General features: G+C 37.6%; 1 protein-coding gene across 1 annotated transcript in view; it reads left to right on the plus strand.

Annotated features, from left to right (window-relative positions):
- The window catches only part of ARHGAP15 (Rho GTPase activating protein 15), a 602,381-nt gene extending 590,397 nt beyond the window's left edge, over positions 1 to 11,984 (plus strand). Inside the window, exon 14 of the mRNA XM_082689352.1 lies at positions 11,621 to 11,984. Within this exon, the coding sequence (XP_082545478.1) occupies positions 11,621 to 11,804 (184 nt within the window). The 3' untranslated portion in view covers positions 11,805 to 11,984. The remainder of the gene's footprint in view (positions 1 to 11,620) is intronic.
- The last annotated feature ends 6,927 nt before the right edge of the window (positions 11,985 to 18,911 follow it).

The following is an 18,911-nucleotide window of genomic DNA, read 5'->3' on the forward strand; positions in this document are numbered from 1 at the left end:
GGGGGACTCATGGCCCTTTTATGTCCAGAATATTTAATAACCTTGACAGATGCTCAAAGTATTTTTCTGATACACTTACAGAAACATCAAAACCAAACATTAATTGCAGTGATATCTGAGGGGTGGAAATATGAGGGGATTTTCATTTTCTATTTCAAGTTGTCTGCATTTTCTTAAATTTTCTGGAATAAGTATGACTCTTTTGAAGCAGCCTGGTCTGTTTTCACAACTTGAATTATGCATGTGAAGGTGAAGTTGGTCTCTGGGCTAATTTCTAGTAACTAGATTTCCAAAAGGATTTCTAAAAGGAAAGTCGACTTTTTCTTCCATATCATGGCTTTCTGCATTCAGTCATGACTTCACTAACTATTCTCTGTTCCAAATCAAACACCTTCAGTGCCTGCACTCACCACTGGTAAGCACAGTCACCGTGGTACTCTCTGGTCGCACAGTGCCTCCTCTAAAGTCAAGTGTCTGTAAAAAGTATCTAAAACTGATTTTTTTCTCAGAAAGTAAAATTAAGCATGGAAGGTTGAATGATGATACCCGAATGGTAACTCATTCTCTTTCAAGCTATTCTGGAATCTCTGAAGCAAGGAGACAATTTTCAAGAAAGCTACTGAAGGTTTGATACAGATGTCCTTTGTGGGAAGTAAAATAGCTATTCTCCTCACCTATGTGAAAAGGAAAACTAAAAGGCTGATGAATTCTGACTTCACATATTGATAGCATTCCTTTTAGTTGTACCTAACATAACAAGGCAAATATTTAAGTTCTGTATTTCCCACTAATATTTCATAATTAGATGCCTTATTCTGGTTGGCCTAATTAATGCTGGTCCACGCACAACTCCCAATATTCTGAATAAAATGTTTCTTCGACATACTAGTCTCCTTAACTGCCTTAATGGACAAATTCAGGTAGAGAATAATGATGGTCTTGACATGTTTTCCTTTCTAAAGATAATCCCAACATATAATATATTTGCTAGCCTTTCACCCCAAATCAATGTCTTCCCAGCTACCATTATCAGTAGCTACAGCTAAATCAGAGCTCAGGAGGCATAAAAATTAAGGCTTCTCTCACTGCTAGCATGGTCAAATATGAATAGATAAAACCACTTTAAAAGCACCTGCAAAGCATACCTGAAAGTCTCAACTTATTTTGCCAATAGTGTATTTCCATTCACAATGAGAAACAGATGTTTTCAAACGTTTAAAATACTGTGTGAATCTGGAGAAAAAAGTAATACAGATTAATTTGGTTTTCTTCTGCCTAAAACACCCTTCTCAACTCTACAGATACATCCTTAGATATGAATTAGGTGATTTAAAAAATCATAATATGTCTCACAAGACTTCTTATTGACTCTAACTCACTTCTCTCTCTGTCTTCCCCAGATGCCAGGCCTCACCATTAAGAAACCCCTTGATTTCAAACTTAAAATTCTTGATTCTCAATTATTTGTGGAAAGACTATCCATATCCCAGAGTAATAAAAATCTGCATCTTGATCTATGCTCTGCCATTTCCTACACGGCTTTGACCAAATTATTCAATCTTTATCAGGCTTACTCTTTTCATCTGAAAATTTTGTTTCCCATCTGAAAAAGAAAAAAAAAAAAAAGATAGGCAGAATATCCCAAATACATAATAAAGTTAAAATGATTTAAGCAACAAAGTGTTCATTCAGAATATACACAGAGACCATCAGCAAAGTAGAATATTTCAGGAATGTGTGTCTGCGACTAAAGAGAATGTCCTCAAAATGTAACATCAAAAATCAATGGAGAATGGGCAGTTTATGCAACCAAATATTATTGGGGGAAATTAGCTAGCTTTTACAAAAAAAAAATTTAGATTACCATCACATTTCACACACTAAAATATATTTAAGATGAATTAGAAGGTAGGTTGAAAATAAAATTATATTAAGAACTAGGAGAAAACATTTATGGTATTTATCTAATCTCTTTAAATGAGTGAATTTTATAATAACAAAAACAATGATAGAAATTCCAAAAGGAATAGTACTAGGATTACACACACAAAAATGTAAATAAATAAAATTAAAGAACAAAAGAATTGGGAGAATATGAGTACAACAAAAATAATGAAATACCAAGCTTCTTAATACATGAAAAACTTACAAATCTATATACCCAAGGATGTTCACTGTGGCATTGTCTCTAATGGCAAAGAATTGGAAGCAACCTGAAATCCAACCAGCATGGGAATGGTTAAATCAATTAAGGTATTTCCATACTATGAAATGTAGCAACTTTTAAAAAAGGATGAGGTATTTTTATATATACTGACTTGGAAAGATGCCCATGATATATAGTTAAGGGGGAAAAAGCCAATTGTAGCATATTATGTATTTTTTATTTTATTCTTTTTAAAAAGAAAAATACACATGTATAAAGATGATAGATGATGATAGATACATACATACATACATGCATACATACATACATACATAGGTAGATAGAAAGAGAGAAAGAAATACAAACATTCAGAAAGAACATCCGTCTATTAATTATAGTCATCAATAACAAGTTTGACTAGAAAATAGGAGGGTTTTTTTTAACTTTTTTACTTTAGATATTCCTGATTAGGACCTTTTTTTCCAAAGACTATACATTAGTTTTGTCAAACAAGATAAGTAAAATGGATTAAGCTAACAAATAAAATTACATGCTCTTAATAAGAAAAGGAACAGGAGATACAAAGAGCTATTTGTGGGTCTATGGCCATACCACCCTGAACGTGCCTGATCTCAGAAGCTAAGCAGGGTCGGGCCTGGTTAGTACTTGGATGGGAGACGAAGAGCTATTCGTGGAAGAGAATACCCACCATGTGGCTGTTGGTTTTTTCTTTAACTTCACATGCATTTCCTAAATTCAAAGAATCCTAAGTTCAAAGAATGACAGACCATTGAAAAATGCCTATCAATTGGCAACTATTTTAAAAGGAGTAGTACCAGATGATGATGATGTTAACAGGACTAGTAGGCCCTCCCACATGTTATCATATTTTAAGAAAAGAAGAGCTGTAACTTAATGATCTAGTGTGAGTCCTCAAAGTGTGGTCCCTGGCGGAGCAGTATCATCATCTGGGAACTTGTAAGGAATGCAAATTCCCAAGTCCCTCCCCACACTTGGTGAATCAGAAATCTGGAGGTGGAGCTCAGCCATCTGTGTTTTAGCATGGCTTCCAAATTAATCTCAAGAATGGCAAAGTTTGAGAACCACTGATCCAGTCGTTACATTTCCACTATTTTACTATAAGGCAAGGTTTCTCAACAGCAGGACTTGATATTTCGGGCTGGAGAATTTTTTGTGATGAAGGGTTATCCTGTGAATTGTAGAATGTTTAGGGATATTCTTTGCCTCTACCCACTAGATGCCAGTAGCAACTCCCCACCCAGTCATGACCATCAAAAATGTCTTGAACATTGCCAAATGTTGGGGATGGGAATGGCAAGGGGTCAAAATTGGCCCTGGTTGGGAACCACTGCCTAAAGAAATACTCTAAAATGTGGAGGAAGAATACATGGAACCATGTTTTTATATATCCGTTTCATTTATACCAAGGAATCATAGAGTATATGGTACAACCATTCTGTCCCACATAAGGTAACAAGGAAATAATATGTATTACATATGTAAGACATGAAAATTGCTCATGGTTGAAGTGAAAATTTCAGGGTACAAATTATATAAAAGGGATCTTCTCAAATACCAATGAAAATAAATTATTTATACTTCCTATCACCCAAATGTTGGCAGTGTGACTCTCCTACTCAAAACACAAGCATGGATTCCCACACTCTTGGAATTAGATCCTGAACTTTTACCAAGGCCCATGAGACTCCAGCATCTCCTACCTCCTTTGCCTCACTCCCCAGTCTTCAGCCACACTATCCCTTTCTCTACTTGTAGAACCACCAAGCACAACCTCACTGAGGCTTTGTACCTACTATTCCCTCCCTGGGATTTTCCCTCCCTTTTATGTGCAACTAAGCAGGTCTCAGCTCAAATGTTCCTTCTTTCAAGGGCGCTCCCTAAGTACCCTGTCAACTACATGTCCCATTTCCCATTATCTCTGCTCATTAGAATTATAGGAGAGCTACATTATCTGCAGGCAGATGGCCTCACCCATATTAAGTAAAGAAAAATCTCTGGACTTGAACCCTGGGTGGCTAGGATTTTTTAAAATGTTGCTGAGATCAGTGGAAGAACTACTTCTCTGTTTTTCTTATACTTCAGTGGCTAAAATCACATCATATATTAATTGGTGTATTATGTTGTCTGGTTCTCCCACTAGATTAAGCTTCATATGGGCAAAGATTTTATCTATTTTACTCATTGCACTATCCCTGACATCCAAAACAATATCTGATACCTAGTAGGCACTCAATAAATTTTTATGAATGAATAATAGTTACATTTAGTTACTGCTTATGGTTTCTGGTGGGTTTTTTTCTTTATTATACTTTTCTAAACTTTTCAAATTCTAATAGAATATGTTACTTTATAATCAGAAAAAAAGTAAATTAAATCCGCCATTGAAAATTATGATAGATTTGCAGCACAGTGGTGAGCACGTGACAGATATTTAACAAATGTCATTAGTGTTCCTTTTTGATATGATCTATTATGCAAGGGCTTTGTCTATAATATCCCATTTTTTCTATGGCATTTTTACCTTCTAGAATACATATTCCCCTAGAAATAAGTCATTTTGAAGCCCATGTGCTATTCACTTTTTTCTTTCCTTTTTTTTTTTTTTTTACTTTATCAAGTCCCCCATCTTGTTAGATGATCAGAATATTCTTTAAAGATACTTTAGATCTTTATCTAGAAGATCTAGGGGGGAAAAGGTATCTAAAAGATACTTTGAGAACTCCCTATAATGTCCAATCAATGAGTATGAAACAAGTAACTAATTGAAAATATTTCAATCTTCTGTACCGAAGTCATTGTAAAAAGAAATTGACTAATTGCAAAGAGTAAGGGCATGTCAACTATGAATATGGAACTGCTATATAAATCTCCTTTTCCATAAAGTGCTTTGAAAGAATTATATGCACATGGTTTTGTTTGTTTGTTTTTTCATGCACATGGTTTTAAAGTTTATTTAAAAGCAAAAATGTCAGTATATAGCCATGATTCCCATTTAGAAGGGCAATGCTTTGGAAAATAATAATATAATATTTAAATACAAAATTGAAGATTTTATTAGTTTAAACCAATTGGTTTGTAATTTAACATACTAAAAATGGCTGAATTACCAGTGAATGACCATGTCAACACACATTAGTGTTAAATACAAAAACACTTGTGGAAGTTCTTCTGCTTTTGCAATATTTGAAATTTTTTTTCTAACATACAGCCATGATTGTGAGGGAGAAGATTGAATTCCTTCCTAGTCCCCAGTCATATAAGGGAAAGGAAAAAAAAAAAGACCATTGTAAACAGCAGCATACTTCGTGCAAATTGAGGGTAGGCAAGCTATGGTTAGCAAGGATCCCTTCAAAATAGCTGTAGCACATAGGAATCATAAGTCAAGCACATTGAAAATTTATTTTTAACAGCTTCTCTCCACTTAAGTGGTCAAAGTCACAGGTAACATTTTGCCATCAGAGCCTAAGCTGTATTCTGTAAGACAGGTGTGAGCTGATGGCAAGAAAACATTGACCACCACAATTTCCCCATTCAAGTTAAACCAACCTAAATTTATGTGTGTTGGAAAATAACAGTATTCCAGAGATAGGGAAAGGAGCACTTCTAATACACCTCCAATAACTTGAGAGTTGTCCTGCAGGCAATGATGTGGCTTTCAACTTCCTTTGCAAGTCACTATGGCAACAGCAAAGTACCTCATTAAGAGAACGTTTGCATCTGTATATTTGTTTGGAGCTGAACTATTATTAAATGCTTTGGTCTTCTTAATTCAGCATTAATTTTGAGTTTTATAGTAAAGTTCTCTTTCAGTCTGAGTCATTTGGTTGTGATTTAAAGCAACTAAGAAATTTCTTCAGGTTAGCAATTCAGCTAACTTTTGGAAAAAACTTACCCAGCAGAAGGCTGCAAGGATTTTTTTGTCTGGGGTCCAGCATCTGTAGCACTGGATCATAGAGTATTTCTAAAATAATCTTAAATTGATGGATCATTGCTCTTTCCATTTGGACCCAACAAAAAAGTAGCTCTGGCATTTCCTCTCCTTTTTGTGCTGTAATCTGTATATCACTTTTTCAGCTCTTACCAGAAAATGAATTCTTACCCATTTCGAGATTTTATAAACTTGAATTTTACTTAACAGTATTAGAATTGCTTTTATACTGAATGTATATCAAGTGCTATTTCATGAACAAATTTTAAAAATCATAATTATTTTTGTCAGACTATTTTAAACTAAGCAGTATTAATAAGTAGCCATTTTCAAAAAAGTGCCGTTTGGGGTCTTTTTCCTTTTAGTCAAGCTTTCAGTCACTAGACTTTGAGCTCTTCATGTTGCTTAGAATCTCTGTGGTAAGGATTTCTAGGAATAAATTAATGGTGAGTAAACAACCATGCAGAGGAATTTCCAAATATTGTTATAAGATCTGAACGTTTTCTCACCTCCTTACCCATCCATCAATTCACTGTACATTAATCTTTCAACCATGTCTTTGCTCTCACCTTTCTCATTCAGATGTGTTCTTTTGCCTTTTGGTCTTTGTTTTGCCATAGAAGGGGAGTTTCTTTCATTTCGTTGCTGAAAACGGGTTAAATCGTAGCTCAAAATTTATAACACTGTCATGGAGTTTAAGGCCTAATGAAATCTAAGCCCTATGAGGGGGGTGGAACTTTCCAGAAATGACCACAATCTGACCTCTTTGAGTTAGCTGCTACAGAGTTCCAAAGCCAGGTGGCATGGGAGGTAAAATCCATCACATTTTCAAACTTACATGGTAGGCCTTTAGCAGAGCAAGCTAGACCAGCATTTCCTAACACATGCTTCTCGGGAAAGAGAATCTATGGCATCCAAGTCAGCTAGAGAAGACATAAGTCAAACAAAGATGGGCAGGGATATTTTTTCTTCAGGACTGTTCAGAGCCTTTATTATGCTACTGTGTATTGTGAACTTCCAAGAAGAAGAAAAAATGGCATACAATTTTCTCCAAAACCCATTTTACTCTGCAATGCCTATCTTTGCAAATCATATCACAGAAAGGGGGTTTTGCAGAATTCACTTTAGTGAAAGATATCGTCAGATCCATAGTGAAAATCTACATGGTTACTGAGTCAGATCCTCTCTTCCAAAAATACGACTCAACTGCATTTTAAGCTACTGGAAGTATAACTTAGTTGTTTTTGAGAGTTTTCCATCTTTGGTACTGGACTGATTTTTTTTTTTTCCATGCATGGCTTTTCTTTCCTTCAGTAGCCTATGGCTCTCCTCTACATGTGTTTACTAGCTCAGATCTTTAGAAATAATGGCACTTTCAATATCCAGCTGGTCCCCACAGTGAGAGTGGGATTTTTGATACCCTTTGATTTGAAGTAAAAACAAAACAAACCAAACAAACAAAAAAGCCTCTAAGATTTAAATAATTTTTCAGGACAATATTCTAACTGTATTTTGAAATTGTGGTTGATTCCCTATGTGGTCCTAAACCAACCATTTAACTATTTAACAGTTTATTGAGGTAGAGAATAGGTAAGTTCACATTTCAATAAGAAAGTTTGTAATGCCAGTTGGGGGGACTTCTTTGTTAGCCACTACTAGAAAGGAATCTAACCTAACTTAAACCTTGATATGAGAATGTTTTTGCCTATTTACATAAATCATATAATTTGGTAGATGGTGATTTCTACCCCAAATTCGTCTTCAGGGCGCCTGGGTGGCTCAGTGGGTTAAAGCCTCTGCCTTCGGCTCAGGTCATGATCTCAGAGTCCTCGGGCTCTCCATCGGGCTCTCTGCTCAGCAGGGGACCTGCTTCCCTCTCTCTCTCTGCCTGCCTCTCTGCCTACTTGTGATCTCTCTCTGTCAAATAAATAAAACCTTTAAAAAAAAAATCATCTTCATTCTCAGCATCTTTTCTAACCGAAAAGTTGTTCAACATTTCAACGTACCAACTACTGGTTGGTTGATATTCAGAAAAATAATTGCCTATGAAATATATATATGTGTATATCTATATACATATATGTATATATGCACACACACAAGCACACATTCTTTAACAGTAAATCAGAAAGCATGTATTTTATTTAATACACTTCCATATTGTCTTAATAACTTACTTTCTTGACTACATTTGATTTTTCTGAAAGTTGTTGCAAGTAACTCGATTTCCCAAAATTAGGAAAAAAATTCCAAGCTGTTAAGGAAATTTAACCTGCGGTAATATAAATCTAACAAGAATACAAAAATCTATGTGTTGTTTAGTAAAATCTACTGATAACAAGATTCTTTTAAAGCACTCATAAGTTATAGCTGGTTTTATTAAAATCAAGTAGAAAATGTGCAGAGAAAAGGACCGAAAGGATGCAGGTTTGAGATGGAATGAATGCTCCACATTCACACATGCATAAAAGCACAAAATGAACATTTGTCCACAGGAAATTTAGGAAACTGATGCATTGGCAGAAATCCTTTACAAGAGTCCTCTTGCATAACCCACTGGCTAAGATAGAGAACTCTTCCCCTGGGGTGGATTCTGACAGGCAGATCTAGCCTCCTACTCTCCACTCTATTTAAACTCAGTCTTGGTGTTCTCCTCTAGATTTGGTCCTACTGTGGATTCAAAGGCCAGGCCTTTGGCTGAGCAGGAAAAATATGAAGAACTCTGGGGGAAAACTGAAAACGAGTGTAACCCCACTTCAGCTTGCTTTCGCCTCCCTCGTGGCCCATGTCCCATATGCTCTAACTTTCTGGGATGCCCTGGAAAGCTGAGTGCCTCCTCCCCTCACCCAAGCTCCTCCACATGCAGACCTCTCCCAGCATCTACCCTGGTACCCTCCTGACAGCCCCCGGGGCGCTCTCTCCAACAGTCTGCTCTTGGGTCTCCCTGGATTTTTAGCCTCACCTGTGTGAGTTTGATATAATTCTGTCTCCCAACTATGCCAAACTTCACTGTTCCTGCTACTAACTGAAATTACAGCTGTTACTGAATAGGAAAATACATCTTCAATCCTCAATTAATCTTCACATTGTCGCTTTCCCTTTTCAGTCTCCCTGGACTCTGGTCCTAATCTTCCTCTACCCTGTTGCCAAGATGCCTTACATCAGTGATTAACCTTCATTCTTGCATACTTTTTTTGTTTCTGTTTCTACCTTCTCCATGTCCTATTACCTTTGAGCCCTGCACTGTGCTACAAAAATCTTGGCAACTTAGATCTTTGCTAGCTCTGGATAAAGTTGTTAAGGCAACTTTTACCTAATAGGTACTCTATTGATCAGTTACATTCTCTTTCCATATTTGCCTTTAACGAGTTTTTTTTTTTTTTTAATTATGATGGAGTCAATGAATGAGTATCATAAAAAGGTCTTATTTTAAAATCAAGGGCGAAAACTGTTTTACCTCCACAATAAATCTTACTAATAACTTGTATATTAAGAAACTCTGTGAAAGGCTCAAGAGAGATCTTAAATTGAGGTAAACAGGTGTAGTAAAGTGAAGCAAAGGCTCACTCACTCAGTTTGTCCCCACTCCAGGTTAAATCATTCTATAGGCTTTTGGTCAATGCAGTAGCAAAGCGAGAGTTTCTTATATTCCAAAGGAAACTTTAAGCTCGAAGTCTCTGGTAACTCATTTACAATCTAAAATATGAGAACCCCTTCCAGAATGTAGCCAAGTCAACCACACTCATAGGCACAAATGCTCTCCTTATAAAGCAGAAAAAAGTGAAAAATGGAAGCAGGATATCTTGAATATTTAGTCTAAATTTGGAAGTCATTTTGCACACAATAATCTATCAGAACCAGGCTGTTAATCACAATTCTGCAATAAGGTACAAATTCAGGCCTTCTATAGAAGGATTTTATAATCTGAAGGAAGGTGCCAGAATGAAAAACCAGCCTGGTAATTAAGAATAGGAGTCCTAACACACACACATTACAGCAATGATGTTTCCAAAGGCACTGGATTCAGACTCCATGGGTTTATACCTCAGCTCTGTGTGACAGCAGGCTCTTCACCTCTCTAGGCCTCAGGATTCTCACCTGTAAAATGGGCTGAATAACAAAAGCCACCTTGTGGGATTATTATGGGGATTAAATGAGGTAATACCATGGCTTAGAACAACACTTGATTTTTTTTTTTTTTTAAGTGATTATGTCAAGGGCATTTGCTGGCCATGAACTTGTGCTGTGGAGGGTCATAAACCAATGGCTTTGGTCCTTCTCATTCTCATTCAAGAGAGAGAAGTCATGGCTTCTTGGTCTCAGAAGTGGTCCTTCAGAGATCTGGGTTCATGAAGAGATGGAAATAAAGCAAGTCCAGGATTCCAATGTTCCACAGAAGGCTCTGAGATGGAGACCCCGTGGCCTTGCAATAAATTTCGTTTGCCTCACTATTATTCTCTACACTCATAGTTCCCTTGGGTCCAGATGTCTGGTGGAATGCAGAATTTAGAATTCTTAGCACCCTGTTCTTCTATATGCTAACCCTATTTCCTTAACATGGCTAAAACCTTGCCTTCCTAATGAAGTATAAAATGAAGTAGGCTTCAATGGTAAGAATAAGCATCATTGTTTAAAAGTCTCAATATCTAGGATGGGACTTTACCTTCCTTTTAAGAGTCCTGTACTGAAGCAGGCAAGGCATTACCATTAATAAAACATCCTAATGTTTCATTGGTATTCCATCTCCCCATATAGTCCTCAAACAAGCAAACATGTCTTTGATTCCAATGGGACCATTTTCCTGTGCAAATTCTATAGGATTCCAATATTTTATTGAAGTGTGAGCTAAAAGGGATGTCCAAAATGAATGGAGACACTTCGAATTTTGCCGTACACCTAAGTATCTCAGAACCTACCCTCTCTACAAAACATCATACAGTTAGCATTGGTCAGAAACACTTTTCTCATTCCAATCACTAAAAAGTTGTTAATTTGTGGGGCCTATGTCAACTTTTTTCCTTAACTATGCATATATTATTCTATTTACTGTGTTTGGATTCTTCTATATTCTAGGCATGTCTCATCTATTTCTTCCATTGATTATAAACATTTTCAAAGGTCGAATCTTGTTAACTCTCTACAGTAATTTTTGCTGTTTATTTATTCTTTCATTCCATATTTATTGAGCATTCACAATGTCCAGGTACTGTGGGGATAAAAAGTTGGACAAGGTGATGAATCCTTCTCCCCAGAGTCATAGGTTCTATTTTCATACAATGAAGCATAAATAGGTTTTAAAATGTCATGGCAAACTTGCTGTTTTTCTAGAAGTAGAAAAACGTTTTGCCCGTGTTGCATTCTCTGTTTTACCAAAGCCAATCATTGCCCTTATTTCCTTTCTTGAAATTGAAATTGAATTCAAGAACACAGAATTTTATCAATCAAAATTAGCCACAATTTTACTTCAAACTCACAGAATCTTCTCTTTTCATCCCTCTCTCCAGGATTGTGGCCAAAGCCTCCAAGAACCTCATGTCCACTCAAAGTCTAGGAATTGTATTTGGACCCACCCTTCTGAGAGCGGAAGATGAAACGGGGAACATGGCAATACATATGGTATACCAAAACCAGATAGTCGAGCTCATGCTAACTGAGTACAGTAAGATCTTCGGCTCAGAGGAAGACTGACAGACAAGACAAGTGACTGAATATGTTCACATCTGTCTTGATGCCTAATATTTTTACATTTCTGTAAACATATTTCTGAAATATTTTTTTCCTTTCAAGCGACAGATGCCTCATTTTGTGAAAACTTAATGATAATTTTGTGTTTAAGTTCCAAACATTTGAATAAAATAGTTGACAATATTTGCCTATATGTGTTCTACATTAACCCCTTCATTGCTGTTCCTTCTAGCACTTCCAGGCATTCAACTGTGCATGCTCCACACTATAAAATAATGTGCTGAGCACAGCACATACCCAAAAAACAGCTTTAAAGCTGCTCCCAGACATTAGATGTGTAATTACATAAGTGTGAGTTTTGCCAGTATGGGTATGTGTGCACACAGGTGAGCCTGCTCCCTACCCTGGCTGCCTCGGGCATGTTCCCATACTCCTGCTTGCACAGGAGTAGAAACAAAGGGAGAAGGAAGTCAGAAGTTAATCATTTTTAAATAGAACAACAACAAAAAATCAGTTTCTCCACTAAAATAGACATATTTCATCTTTCAGGAACATTTTTGCATGTGCAAATATAAACTATAGCCCAGTGATCCTCAATGCTGTATGGTGAAATTTATAAATACAACATGTTGAATGCCAATTTTTCTGAAGAGAAATGACAGTTCAAAACATTTGCCACTGAAGATTTTATATATATACAAACACACACACATAAACATGCACACAAACATATATATATATATGCATATATATATATATACACACACACACATACATACACACACACACTATTTGCAGTCCCATAAACATACTGTCTTATAAATTAGAAACAAAATTAGTGCCTTGGAATTTTGATCCTTATAATATACAGGAATTGCATGATGACTCATTTTTATAGTTAGCATCCATTTTGAATCTTCATCAAACTGTATATCTTCCTCTGCCCTGGCTATGTCATTTTATGTAGAATTTTTATTATGCTTCTGAGGATGCTTTATTGGTGAATTACATTAAATCCATCTAGAAGAAACTTTTTTAAAAGCCTCTTTTTTTCATATGCCCTAAGGATTACTTGACTAGACTTGGATTGCTTTATCCATTTGATGGTTAGTTTCAGTTATCATGGATAAACAAAAGGGTAACTGTCTAGAATATATCAAATATTGTTTTATTTTTGAAAAGTATGTTCTAGCCGAAGACATCTCATACCCAGTTTTGTGAAAGTATTTTGCTGATAAAAATGTAGACTTTTGTTTGACAGCTTTTTAATCAAATTCAAAAGGAATAAATAAAATTAATCCAGTGCAATAAAGAGTAAGTCTAGTTATCGATTTGGTCATAAAATGAAAAACAAAGCATGTAAATAAAATGCGTGAAGCACAGATTCAAAATCAAACCCTTCGAGCAGTAATGAGCTCAGAGACATCGGCTGTCTGCGTAGACGGGGTACATGGTACAGGGAGAGAGTCTATTCAAGGGATAGCCAGATGTGCCAGATGTGCGGGACCTCCGGCATCCAGGGAGCTGCCTGAGAAAGAAGCTACCTTGCCCGTCTTGAATGTTTTCATCTTGGCAATGGCGCCAGTAAGTCGGCTCCTGGCCGAGAACAGAGAAGCAACCACAATAAATGCCGAAGAGAAGTTTCATCAAGTGGGATAGATACACATACCACAAAGCCAAGGCACGTCACGTGAGTCGGAACCCCATGAAATAAAGTCACTGGTAATGAGGAGCTAATAGGCTTGCCAGCCTTGAGTTCTTATATGTAAAGTTGTACTTACGCATTTCAGAAAAACATGGAGACAGGAAAAAAGAGTCTCTTGCATTCTAGTTCAAGTCCTCCTCATTTCCATGACATTCCATATTCTGAATTACATCTCCTCCAAGGTTTTAATTGCTTCCCTTTTTGAAAGGGGCAGAGTGGATTTAGTGGTCCCCACGTTTAAATCGTACCCCTTCCCGTGTCCTTCTTTAAAGTTGTTCTGGGAGCACCAGCCAGAAAGAAGCAGCACTAATAGCCAAAGAGAAGTGGCACTACCTGCTTTGAGCAGGGACTCATAGCCCCTCATCTCTGCTGCTTTCCAGATTTATAATCTTCAAAAGCACCAGCTTCTTCATTTTCCATCTGATGGGATTTAGCCTGATTCAAACCCCAGCTGTGTCCCATCCTTGCCTGCTAAGGGCATTTAATCAGAGACTATGTTTCCTCTCAGGGACAAGACCATTCCACAGTACTGAGGCAAAACGCCCATCAGAGGCTCCGACTTGCATACACCAAAGGCATAAAAAGGGTTACACCAAAAGGCCATTAGATTCCAGAGCATTCCGAAGGCTGTAATTATGGTAATAGCAACTATTCCAAGTTTAAAAGCCAAGAATGTAGATATACTAGGTTGACCCACCAAGGGGTTATATTTTATAAAACTGGTAAGTATTCTTCATCAGGAAGACATTAAAAAAAAAAAAAAAGCACTTCTTAATCACCTTATTTAAGGTGCAAGTCTATATACTAATATAAATAAGAAAAATTCCCACCCTCTGTAAGTTCCAGTCCAGAAAGAGAGAAAATCATCTAAAGATTAATAGAAGATCAGAGATCTCAGTAACCTTAATAACTATGTCACCCGAGGGTTAGGTACCTATACTGAAGAGATTCTCGAAAAGCATTCTGAATGAACGAACAAGCAGAAGCTAGTGCAGAAACATTAACAAAGTTCAGTGGTTGACGGAGAACCAAGTAACAAATTGTGTCTGGGGGGAGTCAGGAGACGTTTCACTGGGAAGGTAACCTTTTTCATCTAATTTTAACCAGTCAAATAAGATCAACGAAGGAAAAATGTAGAAGACATACTGGGCAGCAGGGATGGCATGAACAGAGTCACAAAAGACCCACCATCTCCAAGGTAAAGAGAGAAGCTCCGTGAAGACAGGAGGAAGAACATGTCTAGCAACTTTGGAGGATGGAGCTAGAGAGCGCTTTTGGGGTCAGATATAGGACATGATAAAATATGCATGCAGTAGGCAGAAGAGACCCAGCAGGAGTTGTAAAATAAGAAAGTGAGAGAAAAACTTTATTTCTTAAAAAAAAAATCTCTAAATTCACGAGTGGACACAAGAAACCAAATACCTCGAGAACATAAACATTTTCTACTGTACGTGTTTGTATGAGTGTATGTATGTGGGTGTACACTTTTTAACATTCTCCATCGTGCAATGTAATCTTGTGCCCTCAGGAGCATTCCTATATTATGATGACTAAATATTTTAATATATTATAGCTGATAACTTGGCCTATAGAATGGAAACATAAGCCCAAAAGAGTCTCCCTGGAAAAGCCAGCTAGTTGGGTACGTCCCGTTCCGGCATCGATTTACCTACCCAGGATGTGTGCCCCTCTTCCGCACTAATACAAAAACTTTGTGGAGATGGTATTTATTTCACCCTATATGTTGAGGGTGTGACTTGACTTAGCGTGTGCCTCATGACAGGATCACCCCGCCACAGCTAGTAATTGAAAGCCATATGATGGTTCTCCCTATCCAATTAGAAAACAAAGGATCCAATTAAGAAAAATTAGAAAAGCTGTTAAAAAGGAACAATCACTTGCCAATGCTGCTTGTCCTTACAGTTTAACACAGCTAGAAATTGACCTGTACTTCTCTTTTCCACATTTATTTTTGTGAATTATAAGTTAATCACCCCTGTCAATTCCTAATTAAAAAGCCCTGTAAAGATTTTCATCCAAAAGGACTTGTCGCTAAGAGTTCTGGGTCACACTGCTCTGTTGTCAAAAATAAAAAATAAAACCAAAACAATATCAACGCTTTCCTTGGGAAACTCAAATCTTAATACCAAACAACAAAGACTTTCTTCAAACATAATAATCACATACAATTTCTTCAATTAAGATGTTTCATCTTATCTTTAGAAATAGGTGCACTTTTTTCTTCTCTTTCTTTAAACCAAGGGTTGCAATCTCAAATGTTACTAGGGCCAGGCAGGTAATACAAAGGAGTCAAGAAGAGCAGGCTTAAGGCATTATGAAGCAGCTGGGGAAAACTCCAGTTCAAACCCTGGCCAAAAGGGTCCGCTTCTCAGCTCAAGCCGACATTGCTTATGTGGGAATATGGGCACAGTGTTGCCAGACCTTCAGATCTTTCATGACAAGCCAGAAATTCAGGAACTTATGTGAAACCTGATTTTTAAGGGCACCTCATAAAACACATCTGAGCAGATGTACCCCCACGGTTCTCCATTTTTGTACACTCCATATTAAGCCTTCCAATGTTGCAAAGTCTGCTTTCCAGAAAATGGGTGGGGCATGAAGCAAATGGTGGAGATATGTGAGTGAGCCAGAGCAACATGTAAGAGAAGAAAATGGAAAAAATAAGGAGAGAGAGAACGAGACAAGCAGACCTAGGAGGACTGGCTTTTTAGGTCCTGGGCAAATTATTTACTCCCTCTGGGTCTCAGTTTTCCAACCTGTAAAATAGAATACTTGCCATATCTGGCCTCTTAGGACTGTCTAACAGGATCATGTGATGGAGATGAAAACAGGTAACACAACATGAAAACCTCAGTTGTTTCTAATGGGTGTGGATGATAGATCTCCGGCTTATTGACTAACAGTTAGCTTTGTGAACTTCTAAGATGAGAACACCTGGGTGGCTTAGTTGGTTAAACGTCTGCCTTTGGCTCAGATCATGATCCTAGGGAGCTGGGATTGAGCCGCGTGTCAGGCTCCCTGCTCAGCGGAGAGCCTGCTTCTCCCTCTCACTCTGCTGCTCCCCCTGTTCATGCATTCTCTCTCTCTCTCTCTCCCTCCCTCCCTGTCAAATAAATAAATTATTTTTAAAAAATAAAAAAAGTTACAATAATGAGAAGGTTAGGATCAGATGCTAAAAAGCCTTGAATGCCATATCCAGAGGTAGTATATTAAGTCCATAGTCAACTTTGAGACCTGAAGGTTGTTTAATAGAACTACTAATGCAGGTCTGAGTTCAGACAGTGGCAGCAGGTATGATCATCAATAGTATGGAGCATGATTCTACTGAACTTCTGAGCTTCTCCCTAATCATGGCTGCTAAGTGCAAATCACCATTTGTTCTTACCCAGAATTCCTAGAGCAGGCCCATTTCTGGCTGAATTCGCCCCTGAGTAGGGGGCGATTCTGGTATTCCGACAACGATTGGTCATTTGACAGTAACTACCCTAAGATATTTTGCCAAGTCATACCCAAGTCATGTAAAGTATACACACTATCACTTTCTGCTTCTGGCATGATTCCTGAATGATCAGAAGGTCATTTCTCTCTTACCTGCCTCTGATTTTTCCCTCCTTTCTTTTGGAGCAATATTGCTCCACGGGCCACCTCCAGGGACCACAAAGTGAAATTAGATCTGGGGAGACTACTTTGATGAACTAACTTTTATGGAAGGTTTGTTATGTGCCAGGAACTGCACTTTACATATATACAAACATATTTAGTTTTATTTAATCTTCACAGCTCTATGGAGTAAGGTAGTAATATTATTCCTGATTTATACTTGAGGAAATTGAGGGGGAAAATAATGAAGTTACCCAACTTTATGCAATTAGTAAGTGTCAGGTTTCTGAATCTTAATAATATGGCTCCAGAGGCCTCTGCCTCTACTACTATACCATATGCTCACTTTGTTAAGAAAAAGAGCAGAAGAAAGCACATAAGCACATAAACACCTGAAGTATTTATATGCCATGGTCACTCTCTTGTTACAACACCTGAAGAGGGTTTCACTTTCATACTAATTTTCACCAAAGAACAAGAAAGATAATTTTTAATTTTCCCCAAAGAAATACAGAGCACCTTTGTTGTCATAGCAAAATCTCATTCATGTTGTTGTTATTACACTTTTAATATTCACGCACCATTTCCTCTTCCTGTATGCTTTATGGACATTGTGCTTACCATTTTACCACATTATAGGGGAGACAGAATGGAAGCGTCCTTGCCCACCTCTTTAAAAGTACCTGTTTGAAAAAATAAAAAACAAAACAAAAAATAGAAATGCCTTTTTGGTGGCTTCTACTCTATGTTCCATCATTTTGCCTTGTGTTGGACTGTATTTGTCGATGTTGATTTATCATCCATGATATCATGCTGCCTAATATTGTATTGAAATTCAGTCTGGCCCCGTAGAGGTCCTGTGCAAGATGAAAAACATGAGACCCCCACATTCTTCTTCTTAGCTATAATCGAAAGGAGGGCAGCCATTAAGACACGCTGTGCCTCTTGCTGCCAGAGAGTGATCCTGAATCATCCAAATGATGAGAATACAGAGAACATCTTGTACAAAAAGATGATAATTTTGTATAGTAGTGTTGTCAAAATGAAAATGTCTAGTTGTCTTGGTGAGAGACCTGGCAGGAGAACACACACAGACACACAGACACACACACACAAACACTCATCATACACATGCATTCTCTCTCTCTCTCTCTCTCTAAAACACACACACACACACACACACACACTCATCCCTTATAGACTTATCCAGCTGAGTGTTGTTATCTTATACTTGAAATGAGGCATGCTGGGTCCACAAAATTCTTCAGCGATCATCTGGGCTCTAGAGAACATTCCCTCACTCAATCAGGAGAGTGCCGGGAAAGCAGTGAGGGAGAGAGAGGTGACACAAGCCCATTGTGGCTGCTCAGTCTACACTTGTTGGATGAGTGAACCAAGGTAAACATCCACACCATAAGCCACACTAAATACAAACGTGATCTGCCATCAGGTTGCCTACCAACTAGTCACAGCAAGTTAAATGCCATCTCAAATCACCGGAGTCCGTCCTGATTCTTATGCCCACTGATAAAAGGTCATCAAACAGATAGTCCTCCAACAAACTCTCTTGCAGTCTAAGACTTCTAGAAATCCTTCTATCCCATAGCTCAATGACAGAGAGACGGTGAGATTCACGAACCTAACTCTTGCAAGTCTACCAGCAAATTCCGACGACCTGGCTTCAGTTCTGGAAAAGTCCAGACATCTGTGACACGCAGCAGCGTCTCCCACTCGCCTTCCCTGCACTGCCGAACGTAAGGTTTATGTGGGAGATAAATTCTACA

Source organism: Mustela nivalis (genome assembly GCF_964662115.1).
Source record: "Mustela nivalis genome assembly, chromosome: 11".
Taxonomy (NCBI): Eukaryota; Metazoa; Chordata; class Mammalia; order Carnivora; family Mustelidae; genus Mustela; species Mustela nivalis.